The sequence below is a fragment of the Erpetoichthys calabaricus genome, chromosome 2 (genome assembly GCF_900747795.2).
Source record: "Erpetoichthys calabaricus chromosome 2, fErpCal1.3, whole genome shotgun sequence".
NCBI classification, from domain to species: Eukaryota; Metazoa; Chordata; class Cladistia; order Polypteriformes; family Polypteridae; genus Erpetoichthys; species Erpetoichthys calabaricus.
Genome location: NC_041395.2, coordinates 296,689,624 through 296,713,198, shown reverse-complemented (window position 1 = coordinate 296,713,198; position 23,575 = coordinate 296,689,624). Strand labels below are relative to the sequence as shown.

The 23,575-nt window shown below is 37.6% G+C and overlaps 1 protein-coding gene across 6 annotated transcripts in view; it reads left to right on the top strand.

Annotated features, from left to right (window-relative positions):
* The window catches only part of vti1a (vesicle transport through interaction with t-SNAREs 1A), a 508,387-nt gene extending 489,352 nt beyond the window's left edge, over window positions 1–19,035 (top strand). For all 6 annotated transcript variants that reach the window (XM_051922191.1, XM_051922192.1, XM_051922193.1 and 3 more), the window contains one exon: window positions 18,343–19,035. In XM_051922191.1, the coding sequence (XP_051778151.1) occupies window positions 18,343–18,436 (94 nt within the window). In that variant the 3' untranslated portion in view covers window positions 18,437–19,035. The remainder of the gene's footprint in view (window positions 1–18,342) is intronic.
* The last annotated feature ends 4,540 nt before the right edge of the window (window positions 19,036–23,575 follow it).

Genomic DNA, 23,575 nt, shown 5'->3' with positions numbered 1-23,575 from the left:
CCATCAGGTGATGGGAGACTACAGCTGTGAAAATGTGCTGCAGGCAAAAGTTCTTGAAAATCCCAGAAAGTGCTGCTAACAACTCTAAACAAGGTGTTTTTTCTCTACCACCTTTCCCACCAAAGGTCCCAGTCCCAGTCCCAGCCTAGGCAGCTAGTCAGATTGTTAGCTGCCAAATAAAAAATTTATGAACTTGTACAGCAAAGGATTGTTCTAGTGCTCATTTTATACATTTCCGCAAGGCTCGTAAAGGCTCTTTTTGACATGTAGAGCTGATTCACTTTTCGCAGTATCTGACTTGTTCTAAGTGTTCAAAAAGTCTTCTTTTATATCTTTATTTTTAATTCAGTAAATATGCATTTTCTATAAGAGGATATAGTATTGAATTTTGGTTTAGCATTCAGCATGAATTAAAGAGGTCAAATAAGTGCACTGAATAAACTGAAAGAACAGTTTTATTTTTGATAAAAGCAATATTATTTTGTTTCTGTTGTTTGAGGATACTGTAAGAATAAACTGTTCCTTCAAGTATTTGCTGTCATGCAGTAAGGCATGACTGAGAATAAAATGACTGAGCAACAAAAATATAATGAATTGTCAGTTTATTAATGCTTATTCTTTTTGGCTTAAATTGCACTAGACTTTCCACACATAGTTTCAACTTTTATTTGCTGGTTTAACTCGTCACACTAAAATAATTACGGCCTTTTCTGTCCATGACAATCATCCATCTAGGCTTATTCCATTTGTTGTTGTGGCAAGTCACAGCCACTTCTAGGACACATGGGACACAGTTAGGAACGTATATCCACTCTCACTGACTCCGACTAACATACGGAGGAGTTAAGTAAAGCGCCAGCTCTCCACATATTGAAGATGGCAAGTGAGGAAAACGGAGATTCATGTTCTAATACAAGTATGCTCAAGTTTGCTCCTGGGGGGCTGCAGTGGCTGCAAGTTTTTGTTCCTACCCAGTTGCTTAATCAGAAGCTAACCCTTACCAATAGCAGAACTTAATTTGATAGCTTGTTAGTGTTTTTATTCTGCCAGATCAAGTCTATCTGATAATCTAGATTTTTCCTTGCCGAGGATCTCATCCAAGTGTTTTGTGGCCTGAAGCAGATCAGTGCCTCACTTTTTCCTCTTGCATAGTACATCGTGATGAACACTTGCAAGTGTAAATGGGAATAAAGTGGATGGTGAGTTGCTGTCTCCTTTGTCGTTTGCATCTCATTGTTAATTGAATGCTAGTTGAAAGTGCAAGTAGCAGTTAAAAACACCAAATGGAGCTGTTTATGACTAAACTAAAAAAATGAAGGGTTGGAAATCCTAAGAACCAAGTTAGCTAAAATGAAGCCCAAACATGTTGCTTGAGCAGTAATTTCTTCAAGGCTTCTAATCAAGAAAGTTGACATGAACAAAAACAGGACAGCCTGTGGCCCTCCATGATCTCACCTAGGCACCCCTGTGCCAGTACTTTGTTGTTAAAGAAAAAGGAAAATAGCTTAGCACCTTTAATTTAGCCTGTGCTGCTGTCACACGGTTCCAGAAAATTGGGCTTGAATCCCATGTCTGGTGGCTGTCGGTGTAGGCTTTGCAGATTCTGCTCATGTTTGAATGGGTTTTACTTCTGGTACTCTGTTTTTACTTCCATATCTCAAAGATGTGTATGTTACAGTAGGTGTTTCTGTGTGAGTGTACTCTGTGACAGACTGGTACCCCAACCAGGGTTGGTTCCTGGTGCATGTTTGCTACTGCTTTAGAGCGGCTAACTCCCCCCTGCATCTCCATAAGTGAATTAAGTGAGTTTGAAAGGGTTCCCTGTTGAATTCAACTGAATTTATTTTTTGCAAATAGATCTTTCCTTTGTAAGATCTGTGCTCTGTATGATTTACAAGTACAGTATGGTTAGATTAAAACCAAATTAAATGCAATAAAAGCACCAAGTATAATAAAAACAATAGCACAAGTGAATATGCATGAAAATTGCATATATATACTGTATGTGTCACTTGCTTTGATAGTTAGGTCATTTAATGAGACAGCAGTCGTGCAGTGCATTGTCCTTTTTGGCTTTGTTTTCCAATGGCATGATGGGTTGGTTCTCATTGATCCAGTATCCTGAGTTCAAATCCCACACCTGATTGTTGTTAGTGTGTTGTTTGCATATTCTTCCCAAAAATGAATGACCTTTTTCTTTGGGTAATTAGGTCTCCTCTCCACATCACCAAAGCTGGGCATATCAAGTTGATTGGCAATTCTCAATTAGCCCGGCATTTCTGTGCACGTGGGGTGTGTGTGAGTGTCTCCTGTGATGGACTGGCACCCTCTCCAGGGTTTGTTTCTTCCTCATACCCAATTCTACCAAGACTGGCTCCAGTAGTCTACAACCTTGAGTTGGATTAAGCTGTTGGGAAATCTGTATGTTATTTTATAATTTTAGTCAAATTAAAGCACATGAAATATATTTAGTTTGATATATGTGCTCCTATGGCTTGAAATCTCTCTGACATTCTTTTTTCTTGTCTTTGCGTTACAAACAATGTTAGTGAATAATCTGAAGAGTAGGTTTCTTAAGAGTTGTGTTGGATAATGTCTGTTTATTGTGAGTGGGGAGCATCTTGAGCTCTGCACAAAGTGACGTACTTGCTAAAAGAGCTACAAAGCAGGTTGTACCTTGGTAAACAAGTCTGAAGATGCCCCTAAAAATTGCTAATTTGACCTTGTCTGCTTTAGCATCTGTGTATTGACAGCTAGATCAGAGGAGTGCATCGAAAGCATTTTTATGCAGTCCTGTATTCCCAAGCATTCACATTTACAGGTTTCTCTTTGTTTCAGTACACAGCAGCAAAACAAAGCAAAAAAAAACTGAAATGCTGTTTCAAATGAAAATGATTTAACAGATTTAATTCAAGTCTTTTCTATTTTTGTCTGTTCCTAGTTCTTTTCAGCAGATTTTGTATGCTTGTTGTGTATTTAATGATCAGTATCCGATGCTTTATTTCAGCTGGCCAGAATAACTTGGTGTCCTTCATTAGAAGAAGACCGAAGTAACGTTTACTTTGCCCAAATTTGTGCCTGTCTGTTATTCTTGTACCCAGTTTCAGAGGTTTAACTCCATTTCTAATTTGCCACAATCACTACTTTCAGCCCTTCTTATTTAATTTATTAAGTGTTTTCTTAACAATCCATTTATTTATAGCTGTTATTTTTCCAAAAATATTAAAAGTAATTTAAGAAGCAGATATAAAGTCATTGCCCTGATAGTTGCAATGGCTATCAAGTAATTGTGTTATTATCTGCTTTCTGTTTTTGTGTTCTAAGGATTTTTTTTTTTTGAGATTTTAATTCACAAGATTTGTTTGCATTTGTTAATTATCATTCAAGAAACTAAAAGAACTGCCTGTAACTTTGTTACATGTTAAGCCCTCAAGGCTCCCAAGTCCCGGTTCAGATGTGCAGATCAGTGTTCCACCATGGTTGTACGTGTGTATGTATGTGTGTGAGTGAATGAATGAGCATGTGCATCAATCAAACTCTTTCTCTTGACTACCTCCAGACTGTTGGGAAGGAGAATCTGAGTTTATTGCACACAACAAGCTTTCAAATTGTGAAGGTGTACAGCTAGCTGCCCTCATTATAGCTGGTAATAAGGAGTGCTGAAAAACTGCTGAAAAAAATATTTTAAATTTTAATAGCGCTAGTACGATTTTGTAAATCTTTCTTGACAGAAAAGTCCTCATTATTTTTATCTGTCTCTGAGGAATTTCTTTCTACCACCTCCCCTGTTAAACGGCCTTACTTGGGATTTTTGTATTTCTTTTATCAATTTTCAGCTGAATTTATACTGTTGTTATTCTCTTTCTCTCTCTGTCTCTCTTTCTCCCTTTTCTCCTTCTCTAATGCTCTTTCTCTCACTGTCACCACTTGACTGGTATACTACAGCTTGTATTCTTTTATACATACTGAATTGAGATAATCATTCTTTTAAAGCATTAAATATATTATCTAGCCATATTGAATTGGGGAAGTTGTTATTTAAAGTAATAAATGAAATGGCACCATTCAGAAAATCAAGGATGACTATAGTCAGCCCTTCAGTTGTCTTCACCACCAGTACCTGCTACTGTACATGCTGCTTGTTGCAACACATTTAGCGGTGATCATTTCTAGGCTTGGAATTTCGTAGTCAACATTTATCAATCAATAAAATCAATATGAAAGTGATACTTGCCTCATAAACATACAGTTTAAAAATATTAGCTCAGATTATTAAAATCTGGCTTTTATTGTTTTTGCCAGCAAAGTGACCATTTTACTTATGGGTACAGAAATGAAGCACCCGGAATGTTTTAAAGCAAGGGCAGCCAAGTTGTTACTCTAGCTGCTGGGCTATTTAAGTATTTTAATTGAAGGAAGTTTTATTTATTTAATGGAAATGTCTGTTGGACGGCACGGTGGAGCAGTGGCAGCGCTGCTGCCTCTCAGTTAGGAGACCCAGGTTCGCTTCCTGGGTCCTCCCTGCGTGGAGTTTGCATGTTCTCCCCATGTCTGCGTGGGTTTCCTCCCACAGTTCAAAGACATGCAGGTTAGGTGCACTGGCGATTCTAAATTGTCCCTAGTGTGTGCTTGGTGTGTGTGTGTGTGTGTGTGTGCTTGATGTGTGTGTGTGTGTGCGCGCACGCCCTGCCCGGGGTTTCTTTCCTGCCTTATACAGAGGGATACAGAGGGTTGGATAATGGATGGATGGATGGATGGAAATGTCTATTTCCTTTATGTGAAGCCTGGTAGATCATATGTAAGCATCTTGTAGATACTTGTATATGATTTATCACTGACATCAAATCTTCAACTACTCACATAGACAAATAACATAGGCCCAATCAAAACATTTGAACTGACATCTAGAAGTACAAAAATTAGAGTTAGTTTGTTTGTAATGTACATTGCTTCACTTTATGAGGGTTATGTTATTTTTTCTGAAAGTAAGAGTTACATTTTTTAATATAGGTTTTCTGGCAGACTTTCTTCAGGTTGCTTATACATTCGGACACTTTTTTTTTTTTTAAATCTATACTAAATGTGAAATCAATCCTTTACAGTAAAGCTGGCCTACCAAACAAACATGCTGTGTCATCAGTTTGGAACTGTGCTAGTGTATGTATAACTTGTTCACCATGGGTAAAGGGTGTTAGAGTGTGTTTCCTCTCAAGGCAAGTAATGATTTCAAAATAACATTTTCTAACCCACTTAATCTTGCTCACTGTGGGTTCAGGAGGGGACTTGCACCTTTGCAAGCAGCACTGGGTGCAAAGCAGGAAACAACCTTAGATGGGGCACCAGCCAGTCAATTGCAGGGTGCATTCACACACACTCTCATACTCACCAATTTAAATAAACTTTTGACAAATATTCCTTCTTTCTACCTTAAAAAGAAGTTCAGCATAATGTGTAACTTAAGATTGATCATTAGACGCTGCTTTAAGATGTCTTTTTTTATTCTATGAATGCCAGACATGTTACATTTTCCATCATTTTTATTGCCTCTGGGACTACCAACCTTTACTTGAGTGTCACCCTTAAAATGTGTTCACATTTTCCTCCACGTACTTTGTCACAGAAGCTGTAAGTCTGTATATATGGAGCTGTATACCCTGGTAGTCTGTGAAAGTTAACACCACTAATGCATTTGGAACTGTTGCCTTCAGACTTGCTAATATAGTCACACTTTAGTTCAGGTATGCATTATAAATCAACTATTTACAGACTATAAGCATTTCATTAACTGTGCTATTAACAATAACAAATTATTCCTAAAAATAAGACTCTTGAAATAAGTTGGCCATTCTTATTCTTTTACAGTGCTTTGTGAAGGTGTTCATCCTCCTTGGTGTTTGTCCTGTTTTGTTGCACTACAATCTGAAATTAAAATAGATTTTCATATGTATTTTATGTAATGGGCTTGACAATGTAGTCCAAATTGTTGAATTGGAATGAAAATAAAGTACCATATACAGGGTGTGTATATATATATATATATATATATATATATATATATATATATATATATATATATATATATATATATATAATCCATCCATCCATCCATCCTCTTCCGCTTATCCGAGATTAGGTCGCGGGGGCAGCAGCTTGAGCAGAGATGCCCAGACTTCCCTCTCCCCGGCCACTTCTTCTAGCTCTTCCGGGAGAATCCCAAGGCATTCCCAGGCCAGCCAAGAGACATAGTCCCTCCAGCATGTCCTGGGTCTTCCCTGGGGCCTCCTCCCAGTTAGACGTGCCCGGAACACCTCACCAGGGAGGCGTCCAAGAGACATTCTGATCAGATGCCCGAGCCACCTCATCTGACTCCTCTCAATGCGGAGGAGCAGCGGCTGTACTCTGAGCCCCTCCCGGATGACTGAGCTTCTCACCCTATCTTTAAGGGAAAGCCCACTATTATACTATATTTACCTTTTATATATATATATATATATATATATATATATATATATATATATATATATATATATATATATATATAAGGTAAAAATGGAATAGTTGTTAGTAAATTTGTATTGATCCCCTTTGCTGTGAAACCCTAGATAAGATCTAGCTCAACCAATTAACTTCAGAAGTCACATAATTAGTTCATTAGGGTCAACCTGTGTGCTGTCAAAGTGTCACATGATGTCTGTATAATTAGACCTGTTCTGAAAGGCCCCCGACTCTGCAGCACTTCTAAGCCAGCATCATGAAGACCAAGGAGCACTCCAGACAGATTAGAGATAAAGTTGTGGAGAAGTATAGATCAGGGTTGGGTTATAATAAAAAATATCCCAGACTTTAAATATCCCGTAGAACACCATTACATCTGTTATAACAAAATGAAAAGAATATGGCACCACTACAAACCTGACAACAGAAGGCCACCCACTAAAACTCACATACCAGGTAGGGAGGGCATTAATCAGAGAAGCAACAAAGACACCAAGGATAAAACTGAAGGAGCTGTAAAGATCCACAGCAGAGATGAGAGTATCTGTCCATAGGACCACTTTAAGCCATATATTCCACAAAGTGGGGCTTTATGGAAGAGTGGCCAGGAAAAAAGCCATTGCTTAAAGAAGAAAAAATAAGTAAATGCATTTGGAGTTTGCCCAACAGCATGTGGCAAACTTCCCAAATACATTGAAGAAGGTTCTCTGGTCAGATGAGACTAAAATTGAACGTTTCAGCCATCATGAGAAACGCCATGTGTGACGAAAACCCAACACTTCCCATTACCCTGAGAACTCCAGTCCTACAGTGAAGCATGGTGGTGGCAGCATCCTGCTCTGGGGATGTTGTTCATTGGCAGGGGCAGGAAAACTAGTCAGGATTGAAAGAAAGATGACTGGCACTAAATATAGGGAAATTCTTCAAGACAACCTATTTTAGTCTACCAAAGATTTGAAACTGGGATGAAGGTTCCTGCTGGACAATCACCCTCAACATACTGCAAAGTTACACTGGAGTTGTTTAAAGCGGAAAATGGAAATTTCTTGGAAAGACCTAATCAAACTCCAGACCTCAGTTCAATTGAGGAATCTGTGGCAGGACTTGAAGATTGCTGTACAACAACACAACCCGCCTAACTTGAAGGAGTTGATGCAGTTTTGCCTTGAGGAATGGGTGAAAATCCCAGTGGCTAGATGTGTTAAACAAATAGAGAAATTCCCCAAGAGACTGGAAGCAGCTGGAATTGCTGCAAAAGCTGACTCTACGAAATATTGACTTTGGTGGGTAAGTACCTATGCACACTCATGATTTCCATTATTTTGTCTTAATTATTGTGTGTTTCACAGTAAAAAAAAAATTGAACCTACCAAAAATTCTAAGTATGCTGTGTAAATCAAGTGGTGTTAATCCCCACAACAATCCATTTTAGTCTCAGGTTGTAAAACAGGTCAAACACTGAGGGGGATGAATACATTTGCAATGCGCTGTGTGTCATTTTAAAAAAGGCTTATAATATGTTGTATAATAGCTGCTTATGATGGATACCTCAACTATAGCATTACCTGCTGGCAGGCTATTAACAGCAAACATACTGTATAATTTTCAGTCTTCAGAATTGTTATCTCTTTCCAACTTAATTTCTCATTTTAGTCTGCTGGATTTAAAGGGTTGTGCCCACTCAGTCAAATGGGTTACTTTGTCATTTTCACAAACGTGTGTATTGAATTGTTCTCCACAAATACAGTGGGTTAATGACTGCAATATCCTTCCACTCACCTTCTGAAAAGCCTTTTACAATATGAAATTAAAAAAAATCATGCAGTATTTACTTGTTGCTGCTTTTATGGAAAATGCTTGAATTGTTGTTTTTCCTGTGGAGGATCTTGCCTGCCCACTTAAGACGTTTAGTCATTTGTACAAGTACACTGGTACACACATTATATGATATTTGAGTTAATAAGAGATGACCCTCACCCCCAGAGGCTTCTTTTCTCCAGGAAAGGGCATGCATTTTAGGCTCCATTTATGTTAATTACTTTGAAATTAAGTTGTTTCACTTTATGTTTATCCTGATCTATATTTGTGTGTGTGTGTACATTATGCAATATGTAATTTGAATTTAACCTGTTAGTGTGTTACAGATCTCTGAGCCTATATTCAGGGAAGCATATTTTACAAAAATAAATTGAACTGAATTTTGATGTCACTTTAAATGTTGCAGTGGCTTGGTGACTCCAGATCTAGGATGGTAATTCTGACTCCTGTTCGTCGTCACCATCTATATAGAGTTTTCTCTTTCTTCTCTGGGTACTTCCATTTTCTTTAGAAACTGAAAAATGTGCATATTGAGTTATTTCTTTTTTTTGGCTACTCTGATAGAAAAGAAAGTAAAAAAAACAGACCACCTAAGATTAAAGGACAAACCCAAGAGAATTATCAGACAGAAGCTAAGGTTAAACACTAATGTGACATCCCAGGTCATACAAGGCACGATCAGCATTCTTAACAATGTACACTGTCAAAGCAGCAAATGGAGATGATTTTGAAAAATCAGACAATGAGTGATAAAAAAGACAAAGTACATCCATCTGTTTTTGAAGAGCATTTTCTCAGAAACTAAAAATAGTAAATTAAGGGTCTGACCATGTCTAGCAGATGCCCTGTATTGTCCCCAGATTCCGTAACCTTGCCAAAGAATCCAGTATTTCTTTCTGGTTTACTTTCTGATTCTGAGATACTGAACTAACAAGAAAAGGCATTGGCTTTGCTGTTTTTATTTCCGTGTTTGTGTAAGATCCTAAAATTAAACTAGCTAAAAATGAAGAACCAGTATACCTGCCTGCCCTGAAAGACTTTTAGTCATCACTAAGTAGGTTAAAGTCTAAAGATTTGTGAAAATCAAAAATACAAGCTATGTACCCTCCAGCCAGAGTCTCCATTCTTTCATGTTTGATGGCCAAACATTTACAACTTCCAACATCACAATTGTGTTTTGCTATCATGAGTTTTCAAGAAAATAATATACAGGGGTGTAACTTCCAGGGTGTACCCTTAAAATGTAGTGACAGTGACATTCCAATCATAATGCATCATGGGTCTGCCTCGAATCTGAACTTCAGAGAGCATTCCAGATGTTATAAAAAGGTTTCAGAAGTAAACAACTCTGTGTGTCAAAAACAGATTGAGCGTCATGAGTTCACAATTTTTCACTGTCTTAATTAAGGAAGTGACTGGTGTCACTATGAAATTGATTTTTAAATAAAACATTTTTAATAGTTCACAATTCTAATAATGCATTGAATATTTTTCACTAAATTAGGAACTAGTCATTACTACCTGACCTTTAGTGGTATCCATTCCTAACCCTTGCTTGAAATTTGATTCAGACAGTTTACAAACCATTTATTGTCTCGAATGTTTTGGCATATGCATGTTATAATTGTCTAAAGTTGAGAAGTAAATGAATATGTCATCTTCATAAACCAAAGCATAAACTCCAAAAATATATCAAAAGATTTCATTAACAAAGAATTTAAAAATTGCATTGGTTCTTAAGCTATGAGTTATGTGTTGTTTGAATTTGGGTCACACAGAGTAATGCTTCACAATTGTACACAATGTGATATGGTCACATACGGTTTACTGAGTTTCTTTTGATAGGTCATGACAGGCACTTTAAACAGACGCCTTTGCCCCACTATGGTCTGCATCTTCGATTCTTCAAGGTGGAAAAACATGCCCCTCAAACCCCACCAGAGGATGGCTGCCAGCAGCAATTTTAGGTCTTAAAAACACAAAAATGGCAAACTTTTTATGAGAAAAAAAGTTAAAGAACTACTGTGGTATTATAATGTTACCATTTTGTGTTCATATTTTGCTATAGATTTTGCAGCTTTTTCTGCAGCTAAAATTATTGCCCCTGTCATTTTCTGGCTGTGGATACAGTGTAATGCTAGGAAAGGTCATGGACTTAAGCAACAAACAAACGAAAAAAAAGAAACACTACTGATTTTTGAATAGTACACAAATTATTAGTATTTTGACTTTGAGTTTGGTTTTGTCCTAATAATATGGTGAAAGATAAAACAGGCAGTGTGGTGTAGTGGTCAAGGTTACAGTCCTGATGTGCCAGATGTACTCCTTGATCCAGGTTAAAAAGGAGTTCTCCATCCTGCCCCAGGAAATCAGAGTTGGTATTGGAGTCAAGCAAAACCCACCTGGGAGGAGTGGAGGAGAAAGAAAAATAATTAATAAAGAAGGACAATTGTTGGAAGGGAAAACCTGTACAAAGGTGTTGTGATTAACAAAAAAATACTTCATTTCAACCCGGCACTATGCTTGGAGTAGTTGTGCCTATGGTTTGGGGCTCAATGACACCCCCTACAAGCCACACTATCCATTGACTAAAGGTCCCATTTTTCTCCTTGACTTAAAAAAAAGCATTCTCTTGTAGAACTGTTAGATGGTCAAATAAACCCATTTGTCAAGTTTTCATCAGTAGTATAATTATCTACAGTATAACCTTATTTTTAAGACAATTTGCCCTTTGGAAGAGGGTCACCTTGTGGAAGATGAGTTCCACAATCAAGGTGATGGTGAGAGGTAGCTCTATAGAACATTCCTTACCAAAAACATAAGCAATATCTGACTAATGAAGAGGTAATGTAGATACAGAGCAGCTGGAGTTCTCAACTTTAATATCAGACTAATAACTTGACCACTTTAAGTTCTCTACAAGAATTGCTTTTCTCTCAGGTACATCAAAAACAGAACTAAACTTGTAGTAGCCCATTCCAGGTGTTTTCCCCAAGTAGAGAGATAATAAGACCAACCAATAAGACCTTAGTTATAATTCGTCACTTAGTCCATAATGGCATTTGCAGTTCTTTAACAATTGGTATTGTTTCTGTAACAGCAGCTCCATAGTCACCAGCAGTGCCCCTACCACAGCTACTAATTGTCCACCTGCTGTTGTTGATTTGGAGACTTGTCCTTATAGATTTTTTCATTTGACTATGTAAGGTTGCCACATTTCAAATTACACTTTGTGTATCCAGTCTGCTCACTGTAAATAGTATGATCTTGTGTTGTGGCTACTAGATCATTGAGAAATATTATTGAGACAAATGTACATGAAAAGAGAGGCTGAATGAACAGAATGCTCAGATTGAAGATGATGTTAAATGGTAAAAAAAAAAAACATGGATCAGCAGGACAAACTCAAAGTTATAAACAAATGCTTAGTGAAAACCAGTGTAATTTTAAGCAAAGTCTTTTCCCTATTTTTGAACATAGTTGAGACTCCAGCTTACACACGGTCTGATCTGAAATAGTCAGCCATCATGAGGTCACACTTAAATGAACATGCAAATTATCAGCCTTACAATGTGCAGTTTCAAAAAAATTGTAAACAAGCGAAAAGCAGCAAATAATACAAAACGTTATGTCCTAAACCAAAACAAATTGTCAAATGTAAATTGGACCTGGAGTGAACGCAGCAATACATTGGCATCCCTTCCTGGGCTGGTTTCTGAACAGAGATCAATGCCCAAGGATAGGCTTCAGCCTCTACAACTGTGAACTGGATTAAACAGGTTTGAGAATGTGTTGTTATTAAAGGCTGGTAACTAAAATTTTAACTTTGGCCTTTCCATCTTTATTTTATCTAACTGTTGTCATTTTCATTAAAAGGCAAGTTTGCTGAGGCAAAGTAGAGTGCAAAATGTTAACAGGAACCCTAATCCCTCCATTTTTCAAACTTTTATTAATTGCGTCATTTAGTGTTAGAACCTGTACTTGCAGAAATACAGTGGGAAAAATAATTATTTGATTCCCTGCTGAATTTGTAAGTTTGCTCACTTTCAAAGAAATGAACTGTCTCTAATTTTTATGGTAGTTTCAATTTAATGGAGAGAGACAGAATATCAATCAAAAATCCAGAAAAAACACATTACATAAAAGTTATAAATTGATTTGCATGTCATTGAGTGAAATAAGTAATTGATCCCCTACAACCCAACCAGAATTCTGTCTCCCACAGATTGGTGATTACAATCAGTCAGTCAATCAATTACAGATACTCCTGAAACTGAAATCAACTTATTTTGTGTATAAAGCGCACCTGCCCACAGAATCAATTTCTTCCATTCTAATCTCTCCACCACCATGGGCAAGACCAAAGAGCTGTCAAAGGATGTCAGGGAGAAGACCGTAGGCCTGCACAAGGCTGGAATGGGTTACAAGACCATCAGCAAGAAGAAATATAAAATGACCATCAATCACCCTCGATCTGGAGGTCCATGCAAGATCTTGCCTCATGGGGTGAGGATAATCATGACAAAGGTGAGGGAGCAGCCCAAAATTACACGGGAGGAGCTTGGTAATGATCCGAAGGCAGTTGGGACCAAAGTCACCAAGAACACCATTGGTAACACCCTGCACCGTAATGGATTGAAAGGTCCCCCTGCTCAGGAAGGCACATGTACAAGCCCAGATGTTCACTGGCAAACTTAAGACGGGCCTGATTCTGTGGATCAAATACTTATTTCCCCCCACTGTATGGATAAGGCAGGAACAAATCCTGGATGGGGTCTACTCTAATGCCATGTGTGCCCATTCACACATGCACACTGTTCAATGAATTGCCAATTAATCCACCTTGCACCTTTTTGAAATTTAGTGCAACAATCAAACAAAACCTGTAGAAACCATGCACAAACAGTGACCAAGCTGTACACTTTATTCACCTCCCGGGAACTAAACTAACCACTGAACCATCTTGCAGTCCATTCATTCTCAATAAATACCAATACTTGATTTAGGTTTACTAGCTACACTCCAGAAGGCTAAATAATCTAAATGTGGCTTTAGCCACCCATAATTATAAGAACATTAATAACAAGGGAAGACCATTCACTCCATGAGGTTTGTTTGATTCATTAATTGAATACTTCATTTTTTCTTTCTGATTTTGAACAACATTAATTTTGAGTTAACTAATTAAACAACACTGTCCCAGAAATACATAAAGGCTATGATCATGGTGCTTCTTTGTGACCAGTTTTTATGTAATTATGCACGTTAGTTTGTAATGAATAACCTGTAAATGAATGTTGAACAACAAATGATCTTCATCATAAGTTTTTCAGAAACCAGCATTGAATCAATCTGGCCTAGCATGTCTTCCTGGCTTTGTCACATACTTTCTTTCCATCAAACTAAACATGAATGTGAGGAATATATGGGACCACTTGTAATGTACTGTACAGCTCCTTTGAGTAGAACAATTTAGCTGTCTTTGTGACTGAAAAGTCCATTATGAAGGATCAACTGTTTGCATTCTTCCTGTGATAACTCATATTAGCAGGTAAAGCCCTTTAGTCTTGAATTTTGCCGTTTAATATGCCAGAATAAATTAGCCTGGATTAGAAACCAAGGCAGGAGTTACTGAGTAACATGGAAGGAAGTGTTTTTTTTTTTTTATTGCGCTCTGAAACATTGCTTAAGCAAATGTTACTTGATTGTAATCCCTTTTAAATTAGCATTAGGTCTGCCTCCAGGCCGCCTCCTAACTATAAAATGGTTGTCAAGCCAGCATCACTGGAGGCATAATAATCTACATCAGAATAAGCAGTAGCCTGAGAGACTTCTCTGAACAGATAGAAGGTTAATCTTCTTGACTACCGAGTTGTAATTTTCCTGTAAGAGTTGCATGGTGTTAAATGCATATTTTAAATATTTCTGTATTAGGATAATTTAGTGCCAAAGAAAAATGATTGGATTACCATATTTAAAAAAAGGGTTTAGCAATTAGCGTGCTGGCAACCTGGTGTCAAAAACAGTCCTCAAGGGCAGTGTTGTGCAACCACTTTCCTCTGGGACCATTTACAGGGTAAAGTGTTTTAAAATATGCATTGTTTTCACTTGACTATGCATATAAAGTAACTGTCTCAGCCTCTGAGAATAAGATCTTAATTAGCTTATTATGTGTGTGTGAATCATTAGACCACAAGACAAATTACAGTATTAAAAAATATCAAACAGAAAAGGAGGACTGGTGCTAATCTCTACGGGGCAATGCCTGGAAAACCTCATGAGACATCTCTACTGTAAATAAGAGCAAACACTCTAAATATATCACTCAAGGAATATGTTTTGGGGCCAACATGCAAGCTATTGGGAGTGCCCTTGTCAGCCCTCAAATAGTCCATAATTGCTGCTTTAACCCAGACTGGCGGGCAGCAGACCAGTCCTGTAAAGCACTCTGAAGCATAGCGCTGCAAGGAAAATGTGCAACAATTATAAAGTTTCATATGAATTAACTTTTGCAGATGGTCCTAGTGATGTAACAGAGGGAGACTGACAAAACTGTACGGCTTTCATGTGCGTTGCAAGGGTTTGAGATTAATATCCAGTTTTGTTTGCTTTTCATTCCTCCTTAAGAGGCTGTGTCATGTAAAGAGTATTGGAGTGGTCCCAGAGACACCATCACGGCTTAGCTGTTGAAGTCTACACAGTTCAAAAGGCTGCATCTAAATCTTGGTATGACCTACTTTTAGTGTTAAAAGTTCACTTTATCTTCTTCCTCACTGATTTGTTCACATAGAAAATGTATTTAAAGGAGGTAATGCCCCTTTATCAATTTTATTATAAAAGCATGCACTTAATCCAACTATAGGGTCATAGGGAATGAAAGCCTATTTGTGCGCAATTGGACATAAGACCGAAACCAGTCCTGGGTGTGACACCAATCCATTGTTGGGTTACTGTCATGTACATCGAGACAGAATACGCCTGAAAAACCCCCACAGACACCGGCCAGACATGCGGGACCAACCTAAACAGGTCAGGATCGGTCCGGGCTTTACAGCTAGCATTTAGATCTGTCTGGCAGCTGTCATTATCTTGCCTGGTTTATTTTTTCTCTCTTATGATTTCATTTTTTTATGTATTTTTACTCTGTCTTTAAGTATATAAATTTTCATTAGCCTCCACAACACTGGAGATTCAGAGGACGATTTTATTACTGATCTACATTATAAATGATACATTAAAGTGGTTTAGAAAAGATCTGTTTCTGTCACCCCAAAAGATTTTCAAAAAAGTAAACAAATTAAAGATGAATGAGGCCCATGAAGAATCATAATGCAGTTACAAGGATAGCCAGAGAGGGACACTACCTCCTTACTTCAGAGAATTGTAAGACACAGTAATATTGTTTAGGTTTACTTACTAGTTAACGTGGCTGTGTGATTCATTTCTAATATGACAGGACATCTTGTATTGAAAAAGCATCCTTGAAAGCTACTGAGGGCTGGCCTACTGCTGTTCAGTCTTTTACATTCCTGGACATTTGCTGCTCACTAATTCTACTGTTGGTTCAGTGCTTTCCTAGTCAGGCTGTGGGTGGTGGTGTTGGTCGTCAGGGTATGGATTCTGTATGAAATGTTACATGCAATTCTTTTATTTACTCTATTGGAAATATTCAATAAATAATTGATCACAAAAAAAATAATAAGGTAGGAGAGATGGAACCCAGATCATATTTCTGCGGTGATACACTTTATGTGCATATTTGATAGTGGGATGACGTAGCCTGGAGAAGATGCAACGCAGAGGAGACTGGCATACAGTGGCACACAACATGGGTGTGGAAACAGTGACATCTTCACTGGGAGCTAGGCATTCCTTGTTACAAAGTGTACCCTGTTTAGCACCTTGAATTAAATAAAGTGCCTTGCACATTTCGGCCAAGTGATACAAATCATTTCCCTAGGCAATTCTGACAAAATAAAAATGACAAAATAAAATGTTTCCTCAGAGTGGTCACTAATAAAGGTAGCTGGGTCTGTCCTTTTTGTTTTGTTCTATAAAGCATGTGTACTGGGCAGTGTGTGCCCTCCCATTAATGCTTGTTGTATGCTAGTTCAGCATTACTTAAAAGCCCTAGTGTGCACTGAAATGTATTCCAAATGACTGTACCAAGTGATATGACTTCTTTATACACTCATAATGAATTGTGTAAACGTGTGGTTTTTAAATCAATACACACATTATTAAGGCAGATGAAAAGGGACATGTGAACACTTTGGTTTCTTCACTATGACCCTTGTTTTTCAAGCAGAACAGGAAGATAAATTAGAGTCCAGTGTGCAAGTGATGAATGACAACAACTAAAGCCATTCATCTCCAACTGAAAAAGTGGACATAAGCATCAGAACAGTTTTACAGAAGGGCATGTCAACAAATGTGATGGTTTAGCAGTCTGTGAAGGGGGACAAAGAACTCTCTTTGGAGTGTCACCAGAGAGTGTTCTGTGTTTCTGCTGTGATTGTGCATTTTCCTGTTTTCAATGTGATGATATTTGATGGGGGGGGTGGGGGTTTGGGTTGGTCTGTTTTTAGACCCAGGGTCTGTCTTCATATTTTAGTATATATATTGTATAAATGTATTTCATTCTCCTTTCCACTGTGTATTTATCTGATATTTTTATTAAAAGTTCTCAGTTCAGTCCAATTGCTTACATTAACTTCTTAGAAATGCTTACGTGAATTGTTCAGGATCACACAGTAAGTTAGAGATGAGAGCCAAACCAACAGTCTAATGTGTTGGAAGTCCAGTTGCCTTGTTATTATCATCTAGCCCACCCAGCCCAAATCACCCTGCTGATTTTCCTTACCCTTCAGTGGATGTTCCAAATTTTCTGATTCTTTTATTTATTGAAAGAGTGGCTCATAGAACTCGGGTTCATCTCCTGGTAGGGCTATTGTTTGCCTAGTAGATGGCATCAGTACCAGCGTCCTAGTGCCTATGGACCACTCCAAGGAATTTATGTGCACCTGTTATAGAAATATATATATATGTACTGTATATAATATCTTCCAAACCCACCTTATTCTGAGAAGGGTGACTGCGCAAATAAATATATTTAAAATTACAGTGTACTCTACTCACTGTAGTCCCAAGTTCAGCCAGACAGGCGCTGATATTTTGCTTGACTTTTCTCCTGCTCCAATATTACTACTGCAGAAGAAGTCATGGCCAAGTTTGGAACTCATCTGGTGCACCCAGAGCCATGAAACTAAAAAGAACTCTTGTTACGCAAGGCTAAAACATCTCAATCAGGCCATTGTCCAAGTGTCTATAAGGGGTGAAATACCTTTTTACTGCTGTTAAACATGACTGCTGTTTGCAGTTTTAAAATCTGTAATCTGTCAAATAACACGTGTTGGAGTTAGTTTATTAACAGTAAAAAAATTCTTGAGCTCTGTAATTATTTTAATGTTAATTGTTTTATTCTTATTTTTTTTTATAACTATTTAGGGGTCCAATGTAGGCACTTCTATTCTAGTTTTACCCACCAGCAGCTTTAATGAAAGCTTGTTCAATTGCAAAGCCTGTTGCGTCCTTTGGATAAGAGCGTCACAGCTTTGTTTGTTACGACTAAGTTGGTTATTACTTATAAGAAAAATCCAGTTAATGTCAGTTACGTGTTCTGCTTTGAAGGCTGGTCAGTGCTTTTATATCATAACTTTTTTTGCTGCTGTGGCACAGTGTGACACCACTTCCAAAAGGTCTTTTAAAGATTTTTTTTTTTATTATTATTCTTTTGGTGAAGTATCACTGAAATTGGTTTATTCCTGCTGAGTAATTCAATGAAGACTTAGGGCAAAAGAGAAAAGACATATTCTTTCGTATAAGAGTGGCTGATGCAGCCAAGAATTGTTATAGATATCCGCTGTCACAGCTGGGAGTGAGAGGTAAGCTCTGTCACTGACCCTAACTGAAGACTGTTACGCTGATTAAGCAGGACTTATTTTGTCTTTTCTTTCTATTTTATTGCAGGATCATCCAGAATCGGATCTTGATGTTTATTCTGGGCGCTATCATCCTCTTCACCATTGTGCTGGCTATTTATTTTTCTGTCAGAGGACACTGATTCTTCTCAACTCCTGGCATGATTAATAGTGACAAAGCATTCGTTCAGAGTAATTAGGACAAATTGATCACATGAATCATTTTCTTGCACTGACAGAACTCTCCTCCGAAGAACACATTGACTCAGGTGCAAGTAGTGTACAAGAGGTTTTAGGGTATTTTATTTTTTTTGCATGGATTTTTCTGTCTCCCCTTTGTAGGAACAATTGTTTGGGGTTTTATGGCGTGCTGAATTTAGCGGGAAGATATGCGGCAATGTGGAGACTTCTTTTCATCTGTCTTTCTTGTGTTTGCTCTTCCTGTATGTTTTAGTCTTCAATGTCAATGCACAGTTTGATTTAAAATAACACTCACAACGTGTGCGCTGTATAGAATGCGGTATATAATGTGTGCTCCTCTGTTTCTTGAACGAACGTGAGATCTGGCTAACACGTGGATCTAGTTATCAATAAATGAAGTGGCTTACGTTGTAATCTTGGCTTTAATCCTTTTGAAATGTAAAAAGTTATTTCCTTCTATGTGTGTAACATTATTCTGGATGTGCATTGTTGATCTAGTCCTGTAACACAATAATAAATGTCAGTTTTGTTTTTGTTTAAATGGTCTTTAATTTTAAATGTACAGTAAGAAGAAAAACCCTGCCTGTTCTAATGTAAAAAGTGATTCATTGGGATAAACTAATAGATGTGAAAGTTTATTAGGATGCGTACTGAATGCAATGAAGAATACAAATGTGTAAAGGACCAGGAGGCCTGTTTTTGACTTGCCGAAGCAGGATTGCCTCTTGTTTACATTTAAATTAAGCAAAAATTGTGTAAGTGTGGATCTTCTTGTCTGTGACAACTGAATTACAATTGACATCATCTAGTCCATTTTCTTTTGTTACTAATCATACTAAAGTAGACCGCTAAATATTAATACAGATCTTTGATCATTATTTCAGCTGTTTAAGCTGTCCACATAGAGCACAAAGAGCTTGTCGTAATGTCTGTCATATATTTTCAGGTTTACTTCCCAAAGCCAGACACAATAGAACTTAAAAGTTTCTTTTAATGACATAAATTGTTCAAAGATAAAGTGCTACAAAACTCCCCCTTTTTATCCCAGGTGCTGCAATGGAACATTTGCGGGATGACCTGTAGCCAAGAAGGCCAAAATAAATTAGCTAAATTTTATAAGGAAGACATCCAAATTTCAAAGTTGCTTTGTCCATTTTTTGTTACATTTGTGGTTATTATTATTATTATTATAGCTTTTTTTTTTTTTAACAGAGACTTGGCCCACATGCCATCTTTGTCTGTTTTGTTCGTGATGAATAAGGAAGAAAGTTGAAAAAAATGTGGCAAACAAAGAAAGCAAACGTGTGAATAAAATGGTCCATGGATTTTAAATTACTTGCATTGGTGAGGTTTACAAACAGACAGGGAACGGGGGTGGCGGGCTTGGTGCTTACAGGAATGCAAGCGAGCTGACGTCACCGGTGGTGTGGAAGGCCATTTGGTATTCTGTTTAAGGCAGGCCGGATTGTCTTATTTTGGAACCAGCTTGGTGGGGGGTGTTCTTTGCTGCTGCTTCAGAGCACCAAGCTTCAAAGGCTAAAATTAATGGTGAACAAAATTGTGCAGCTCTGTCCATCCCATGCGGGGCAAACCCGTTGAGAATTATCATTAGGCTGAAGAATAATAAAATAAATAAATAAATAAATAATGCAACAAATAAATAAGTAAGCCCCTAGTTTGAGCAATCTTGTCGTATAATAACCTTAGTGATTGCTTTTTCATTACCTAGCAGCGTTAAAGACTGTGAGCCCCACAAGATAAGGCAACTGTCTTTTTCTTTGTGTGTGTGTGTGTGTGTGTGTGTGTGTGTGTGTGCGAGCGAGTGTGTGTGAGTGTGTGTATGCTGTACTTTTTTTCCCTCTAAACCTGTCAGATCATTTCAGTATTTCAAATCCGAGGAAAACAGCGTGGCTGCCGCTGTATTTGAAGTTGTAATGGTGTCAAAAAGTCACGACTGACTGACAGCCGTCATTCCCAGAGGAGCTCATTAAATCATAAAATTTGACAAGGAAATAATTGAGCATCACCGGCAACTTGGCGCCCGTTTAGATGTTTTTATTTTCTTTCATTATTAGTCCCTGCTATTATGTTCATTAAGAAATTGCATTAAACAACTGTTAGGGGGGCTAATGATTTGTTTATATTTCCTTTTTATTATTTAAACATTAGCTGTGTCATGTGGTACATTGGCAGAGTCTCGCTATCATCTGGTTGAATTTTTTTTTTTCCCACTTGGAGCTGCGGGTGCCTTTGGAATATGAAATAGATTATTCATTACCCTCCTCCTTGCGACTGATTTGGTTTCATGTAGTGTCTTCCATAGAGGAAGATGAAAACTTGTCAAAAATAGGTTATATCTTATTCTAAGGGGCAACAATAGCAGCAGGTACAGGCACACTTTAATATTTAATTAAGGTTGATGTTAACCCCTATAAGTGACTTTAGCTGTGAGTAACATGCAAGTGTAGAGAAGAAAATAATGACTCTTAATTTGCAACCTGGACCATAAGCATTCATCTCTGTAATTTGGCTAAACGCATAGTGCAGGTTGATAGATAATAACATTTCAGAGCATAAATATTGATGAACAGGATGCTTTCCTTTTGATTCCTTACTACTGATTATGCATGTGATGCTGGGTTGTAAACAGCCCTTTTCTACTGATAAGGAGAGGAGATTGTTAAAGTTTTTGGGGGGCGCTATAAACACAAGAGTTCCTACATTTACAATTTGTGCAGCATTAATGAGGACTGGAAGGAGAAAAATCAAACCATGCACATCAGTATATATTGTGGAGACAGCCATGTCGCTTATTTAGTTTGAAGCTATCTTGATGTAAATCATGAACTGTAGAGATGGCAGAAAGTGTTTTGAACTTTCTTGGTACCTAGAAGGGGATGTTTAAGGCTAAATGCAATCCAAATTTTTTCCTTGCCCCGCACCTCTAGTGTGAAATGAAAGGAAAAAAAATACAATATTACAGAAAGTTCTTTTATTTAATTATAAATAAAACATACAATCATTCAAAAAAGCCGGCCTTAACGATAAAAAGAGACTCAGTAGCGAGGGTCCCCTCAGAACAGGTCATTTGTTATGAATCGTCTCGCAGGCACACCGGAGTGTAAAGCACACATGTGAATTAAGGAGAAGCAGAAACAGCACAACGCTGTGCCCCAAGCTTTCCTTCTTTGTCTGTACCTTTGTATTACAGCAGAAAAATTCAGTCGATTGTCGCTTTTAATGAAATATAAATCAGGCCATTTTGGGAGGCTCGATATTCGGGTGTATGCTGAACAGCTGATAAAAGTGTTGTAACGGGATGGGAGACAGTGCTCATCTATTACAGGAGGTGAGCATTAAACACAAGTCGACAAACACATACTTCTTGCACTTTTTCTGCAAATAAAAGATCATTCCTCATTTTGCCCTGGGGATCAGGTTTAGTGTAGGATTTGTGTGTCTAAGCCAATGAGCAAACAAGCTTAGAGAGCAGGAGAGGCCAGGCGGATTTATACGTGTTTCTACATCAGTGGTCTCAAATAAAATAGACTGAGTTCAGTGTTTTGGATAGATTTGTATTTTTAGCATATTGTTTTTTCTTCATTTTCTTTTAAAGTCTGATTTTGCATGCACTAATTACTTTTTATTTATTTATAAATGTAACTAAATTTAAGAAAAATATTAAGTTGTTGTCTTCATAATAGTGCTGTGCTATTGTATGTATAAATTTCTAGTGATACTTCCACAGAATTAAACACAATATTACATTCCTCTGGTGTGATTTTATTTTTTCTTTTCTATAAAAAAAAGCATTTTTATTAATTTGTAAAAATGAATGATAATGTTGATCTACCTTTATCACCTGTGTCTGTGATCTCAGACTCAGTCCTGGAGTCGCATGAGGCCGCAGGTATTTGTTGCAGCCAGTTTTACAATCTGTGAGTCATTTTACCTCGGATTGATCTCATTTAATTAACTGGTTGTTTGTTCTCATTTCTAAGTCTGAGGTCACAAGAGCATGGCAGTGGGATTTTTTTTTTTGCATTTATAAGACATTTAGAAATATTTTTATTTTTGCTATGGCTGTAAATGCTTAACTCTCTGTTGCTGTTTTTCTATTAATTGGTCTTTTTTCCGTGTAGTTGCTCCTTTTACCGCAGCCTAATAATGACAGTTAACAAGAAGAGCAGACACCCTGACAAATGACAGTGAAAGGCTGCGACTTCTTCAGCAGCAGACTCGCTGCTGTGCTCACTCGTAAGTAACAGCTTAAATAACCCGAACATTCGGAAGAGTGGAATGAACATCATGATGATGATGATGAGTTAAGTAAAACACTAAAGTAGCCCCATGTAACATACGTAAATGTTTGGTGTACTCTGATAAAAATTTACCATTTGTAATTTCTACATTGACCTCAGTGGAAATTGTGAAATAGCTACTTGCTTAATCAGACTAGGAGTCCAGTTACAAACCGAAGAAAAACCTGCAGCCATGTGGCATCCCCAGGACTGAGTGTAAGAACCTCACTGGCCTAAGCTTATTTCCCTTTGCAACATCCAAGAAAAAAATAAGCTTGACAAATCTTTTCAGCCTTCCTCCTAGCATCCATCACATTTAATTCCTGTTGAGGACTTTGGAGAAGAAGTTCTTGTTTGGCATATCCTTTAAGCAGCACCCTCTGGTCGTAGCCCTTAGTAGTAGTACACTGAGACTGTCCACGGAAGGTATGCCCAGCCCTGTGATGGTGTTACACACAACTCTGTGTACTGTAGATGACATTACATGATGTTCTAACAAACATGTCCTACCATCAAGAAACCCACCTTTTTACCTCAAGGCTTTCTTCTAAATTGCTCTTTCTGAATGTTACATTCAAAGTATTTTTCTGTATCTGAAATTGTATCATAGAGCGCAATCAGCTAAAACTGGAGGTTTTAGCGCTGTAAATGGGAATTAAACAAGCAGTCACACATACAGTAAGAAGTAGCATGTGTGTTTCATAAGCTGTAAATCATGTACTGCTTTTTGCTAAACTGCATGAAATCCCATGATGTCCTTATGTTCTCCCTGGATGCAAT